At 34.8% G+C, this 6,138-nt stretch overlaps 1 protein-coding gene across 1 annotated transcript in view; it reads left to right on the top strand.

Moving 5' to 3' along the window:
- Positions 1 to 5,628, top strand: part of LOC119640698 (protein suppressor of hairy wing-like) — a 20,288-nt gene extending 14,660 nt beyond the window's left edge. Inside the window, exon 3 of the mRNA XM_038038885.1 lies at positions 5,195 to 5,628. Coding sequence (XP_037894813.1) covers positions 5,195 to 5,214 — 20 coding nt within the window. The 3' untranslated portion in view covers positions 5,215 to 5,628. The remainder of the gene's footprint in view (positions 1 to 5,194) is intronic.
- Positions 5,629 to 6,138: the final 510 nt, after the last annotated feature.

Consider the following 6,138-nt stretch of genomic DNA (forward strand, 5'->3'; position numbering starts at 1 on the left):
ATCATTTAAAATATTTAATTTTATGTGTAAAAAGACATGGAATTTTTGTCTAATCGATTAAACGAGAAACAGCAAGAGGTTTAAAGAAATCATTTAAAATATTTAATTTTATATGTAAAGAGACATGAAATTTTGTCTAATCAATAAAACGAGAAACAGCAAAGAGTCTAAAGAAATCATTTGAAATAAAAAGGAAGCAAAAATTAACAAGGTGTTTGCTCTATTCGGCACTGTGGTAACAATTTGGTGAGTGTTTTTTTTTTTTTTTTCTCTCGGGCCTGCTTCACCATACGTCCTAGAATTAAGGAGTGACGGAAATAGTGCGAAGGAAATAAATAAAGTCAAAAGAAGGTGAACAGCGACAGCAACAGCGACGTGTTAATTATCAGCAGCATTTACGGCCACAGCCGGCAATCACCGATAGGGTGCCGCATCCACCATTCTCAGCCTTTGGTTATCCTGTGAAGCATCCGCCTGCAGTTGTTAGAGATTCACCCGTAGAACGGCAGAAGCAACAGCAACGGCGACCATTTATTGGGGGCATTGTGACAGCTGCAGCCGACAGTGGAAGCAGTAATAGTCATCAAGTGAACGATCACCACCACCGTACTTGTACTGTAAGTTATGTTACCTTTTCTTTTAAGCTATTCAATTTTGTTGTTACCCATGTGTGGCTAAGCGTGCGCTGCCACCGCTGTGGCTGAGGTGTAGGGGCGTGCACATGGTGGCCATGTAGGGCCGACGCTAGACGATGACCGACTGACTCACTGGCGACAGACGCACAGCCGGAAACTGACCAGACCTTTTCGTTTATTTAGTTTGTTTTTTTATTATTTCATTTTTTTTTATTTTATTTTATCTATTTTTTTTTTTTTTTCTTTCTTTGTCTAAAGAAAAATTTTGAAATCCTCGACGGCGGGGAAAAAGAAAAAGAGTTTCATGACAAGAGGCATGCTCCTTTAATGCTTTATTGATACTTTCATGTTTTACACTCCTTCTTTTACATTAGCTTGTCAATTTTTCCCCTTTCTGTTCTTTTCTTTTTTTCTTACTTTTTTTTTTTTGGGCTTTGAGATTTTCTTCCCTTTTTATAAGACACAGTTCTTAAAAATGTACGAAGACATTGTTTGTCCGTTTTTTTTTTTATGAAAATTAAAATTTAGAATTTAAAAATATAAAATTTAGAAAAACTCTTATATTGTTCCCTTGTTTAACATAAATAGCTATCTTTTCTTTAATTTCAATTAATCTCCTTTCATTTAAAGGACTCTCGTACAACACCCGCAGCCGACCAACAATTTAGCTAAAAAAACCTTTCTTTTTTAAAAGTTTTCTCCCTCTCATTTGCATTAATGAACTGCACATTCATCCTCCAAGTTTTATTGGCCACAACCTAGCGACCGTTGATTCCAGCCGTCTGACGCGAACGTTAGTACTTCTTGATTTTCGCTCTTTTTCTTTTTGCACTTTTGTGTAACTTCAAATTTCCTTGACCTTAGTGACCTTGTGCTTTTGTATGTGAACAATGAATAGCGTTCCAGTTATTCCGGCTTTACTAAAATTATCAACGCCTTTTCAGTTTGCAATTTTTTCATATTTTTCCAATAAAACTATTCGGGACTTATTCTTTCTCTAATTCTTATAAATTCACTTTCATTATCATTCACTGAAATTACTTGTCTTGAAGTAGCAAAAGCACGGCATGAATTTCAATTTTATTCCAAAAAAATTTACAAGCAAAATTCTCACGAAAGCCGCATTTTTTTGTTTTTCTTTTTTCTCTCCAAGTTGCCAAAGTTTCTTTTTTTTTCACGCCGCTTGTCGCTTTGCCAAAGTTGCCAAAGTGTGCCTTTTCTTTTTTTTTCCCCCACTACAGTGTCTATTACATCAGCGCTGATGTTGATTCAATTAAATGCTTATTATCCCGCAAAATATAATCCCGTTCTAGCCTATTGATTGAAAGTAATTTAAGTTTCGTATGGGAACCGCAACGTCAATTGCACGTATCCCAGCAGAGTAATGAAGTAATTAGAAACAAATAAAAAGCAATAAGTTTATTATTATTTATCAAAGTATTTTTACTTTCTTGAAATTGAATTGAAATTTGATTTCTTTTGATTTATTTCTATCGTCTATTACGTAGTATTTGAATATTCCTTGCTTTTTTGGACATATTACGCATAATTAATAAAGTTTTTTTGCATTATTATCTAATTGTTAAGATATCATGGTTTTTAATATGCCCGAGTTTAATTCGATGTGAGACACTATCAACACTAGCATGGTTTTTTCCTTTTGTATAAAAAATATCGAAATCGTAATCAGACAATTCTAGTGTAGTCCGTGCCAATTTTGATGAGGTACTTTTCTATGTGAAGGATCCGACGAGTGGCCTATGATCTGCAGGGTCTTTCTTAATAATTGATTTATTCTTCTCACGTACGTTTAGCGATCTAGTCAGTCATTGCCGATTTCCGCTTGAGAAAGGATAGCACATAAAGGTGTTTCTGAAGCATCGGTAGTGAGAATGAAAGGTTTATTATGGTCTACATATTGGATAATTGGGGCTCCATTAGTTTTTGGTGGAGATCATCAAACGCTATGTAATATTGCTATATTAGGCAGGAAGCTATTACGTTGGAAGCTATTCGCCGATAACTTGAAGCCGAAAGGCAATCTCGTAAACTGATAAAGGCCGTTGTTACTCGAAATGGCTACGAGCGGCTTGGAATAGTCGTCTAATTTTAATTGATGGAAAGAATTTTTCATGTCTAGCTTTGCCTAACCTATCCAGTATGTCTTCTATTCGTGTTAATGGAAACTTGTCATCTACAATTTTGTCATTTAGTTTTCTGTAGTCAACAATTAATCCCCATGGTTTCTCATAAGTGTTTTACTTATTGGGGCCTAGAAGTAGCTGTGAGTTGTAAGAGCTGACAGATAGTCCTATAATCTTCTATTGTAACAGTTCATTGAACTGATTATTAATGTGATTACTTTGGGAATGTGACAGTCTGTAATTTTTGGTGGATACTGTTGTTTTGCCATGTAGGTCTTTGTGTTGTCTAAAAAAATATTTGCTGTTCATTGTTCGTGTTGAAGTGAAATATGTTTTGATGTTCCTGTAAAGTTTTGATAAGTTCACATTTGACAGTTCTGATTACTACGTCGAGGCTTATAACACTTAGGAGCTTTTGGAACGTTCGTCTGAGTTTTTGTGTATTTTATTAATAGAGGTTATTTTATAATTTTCAGAAGGTAGTGTTTCAATTTTTAGGTTTTTAATTGAAATAGAACAGCTGTTTCAGTTGGGTTTCAGTTTCCTTTTGCTGGTATTACGGTGTTCGCTAGGCCAATAGTGATTTGTCTAGTACAAAAAACGCTATCTTATAGTGTGTTTATTCTGTATGGTACGATAATTTCTGATATTGCCCGTACATGAATATGTTTTATGGTGTTTTCTATTAGGGGAAGAGAGTATTTCTCGTGTTGACATTGGTGAGGATGTATCTGTAATAATTAACATTACAATGGAAATTTGGTAGAAAGTCGCGTCCCAGTATTCTGTCGACGTCTATCGGCGTGTCTTAAGGTATTATTTAGAATTTATGGTGTAGGGTATTATCTTCTAATTTAACAATTATGGAGCACCAATATAGATATGGAGCATTTTTGCGCTAAATATTAAAATTAACACTTAAAGTGTTTAGTCAACATCCGTTCATGGAAGGGAAGTATATCTTAAGACGATTTTGCCGTAACCAAATACTTAAAATGAGTTTGTAAAGACCGTAAACACTTTTTTTTACTTCTTCCCTGCCGCCTGAGTGAAGTGAACTGGTTTATAGCAAGTTCTAATCATGTAACTTCATCGCTTACTTATAGTAATACTACAAAATAGTTAGACTAATCACGTCCGTACCCTTTAACTCGTTCAATTAACTCGGAAGCTTGGGTTGAGATTTCGGATCTTCCTGTGGGAAAAGAAAATATGCCTCAGATTAAAAAAAATTTAACTAAAATAACTAAAGACTCAAATCCCACCCCATTCTTCGATATACGCTATATCTGCAAACGAGAGACTGTTTCTTTGTAAGACTGAAAAGCGCAAGCAACAAAAAGTGTGCAATTCCAGTTATTTTTTACCGGTTATCTTGTGGGTCATTGGTTATACCTTACAATTTAAAATAAAACATGTAATAGAAGACTTAAATATTGTATATTGTATATCTAAGGGGGTAATAAACATTTTTCTACTTTTTTTGAGATATAAATGATTCTCATCCAGAGGCTAATCTTGTAACATTCTCGCCAACTTTCTAATACTTCCCGTTAAATTTTGCATTACAATGCATTAATAACTGAGAGAGGCGTGAGAAATGAAAGACGAATTGACGTTTGTTCATTTTACATGAACAAACCACATATGGTAAACAATAACAAGCCTGCAAAACTAAATGAAAAAAAATTATGGAGAACGTGTTTATTGATAGCTGGGGCCAATAAGTTAAAATGGCGGTCCTAAAAAGCGAGGATAGACGATCATCCCAACTTGTAGCTTAATGCGACCTTATCGTTGTCGGAGACGTATTGTATGTGACCTAATGTTTTATCCAGACTGGGTAAAGTATTAACGTATACGAATAGGTTCACAAGTAAAGAAATCTTTTATATGCGAATTTTTCTTATGCGAATGTGTACGAATAAATCTGTAAATATATTTCTTAAATCATATATTTAGACATCAGTATACTATTCCTACAGAGGTGGTTGGTTTTCTATTTATTAAGCAATCACCTAGTAAGCTACCGTGGGATTTTTAGGAAACGCAAAACAACTACGTGTGTATTCTAAAACAAGTGCGTGACATTGTAAATAGAAATAATGCCTGTCTAGACTGGTAAAAAAACGAAAAGTTTTTCTTTAAACATAAATAAGATGGCTACATGTTTTAATATTAAGTGAGTTTTGCAAATTATCACTTAAAATTAAGGTCACGAATTGAATTGTTTCCTCACGGAGTTCTGTTTAAAGTGCCTGAACGCCATTTCCTCAAAAAAAATAGCTTACATAAGTTTATGTACTTGTGTGACACATAAGACAGAGTATTAACATGTGGTGCCCTCGACGTCATTTTGATTTGATTTTGATTGCGGACTGGTTGTTAACTGAACTTTTTGTTTTTATATCGCAGACAACATAAAAATCACTTGAACCATTGAAAGGAGTAGTCTACCACACCCGTACAACGCAACATTTGATCAACAGAATGGGCAAGGTCTCGAACTCCACACACTACCAATCTACAAAAAGGCTCCAAAGGTTGGAGAAATTCTCGAATGCCTGCAAAAAAAGGAGAAGGAATTCCAAGTGTCGTGGAAGATCTCCCATAATCAGAACAACCAAATACGTTGACATCCATAATCAAAAGATGACCATTCCTACCACACAACGGATATATTTGCAAATATCAGCAACATATTCCATAATGTAATGACAGATGTACAGCGTAATCTCCGATTAGTGAACAAACCAAGGCCCACACAGCCAACGCCATGAGCTTCCGAGAACTTGAGCACAACTACTTATTGAGAAAATATGACATTTGAAGCCCAATTTTATAAAAGATGCAGAGCGTCTAATATGTCATCTTTATCCCAAAGAAGAAAATTATGATACCACAAGGAAAATTCTGCACGATATGTATGACAATAAAAGAGTGAATCATAGATGTAGCTAATAAGTGTATCATGGCATTAAAAATTTTGTAGGTCCAAACCGACAGCTGGCATCCACGTTTAACCCCAATTCTAGTAAAAAACTTGACAAGACGACTGATTTACTTTTCGAATAGTAGGTTGAAGATTCAAGAGCATTGTTAACTTTAAGGAAATTTTTGAAATTCCTGCAGAATGAGTTTCGGGTTGTAGAAACATTTGGAACTATCTGCAACGGGATGCCTTACCTGTAATAAGTGACGCTATGTACAAATATGCCCAATAATTCTAAAAGCAAAGGTTCAACAACGCGATTAAATAATAGAAATGCAAAATGCTTGCTATAAGTGTTTAGACATACTAATAACAAAATAACAATAATAGAAGCGGTAAAAAATGGATCGTCACCATACGTTACTCC

This window comes from Glossina fuscipes, unplaced genomic scaffold (assembly GCF_014805625.2).
Source record: "Glossina fuscipes isolate IAEA_lab_2018 unplaced genomic scaffold, Yale_Gfus_2 122, whole genome shotgun sequence".
NCBI lineage: Eukaryota > Metazoa > Arthropoda > Insecta > Diptera > Glossinidae > Glossina > Glossina fuscipes.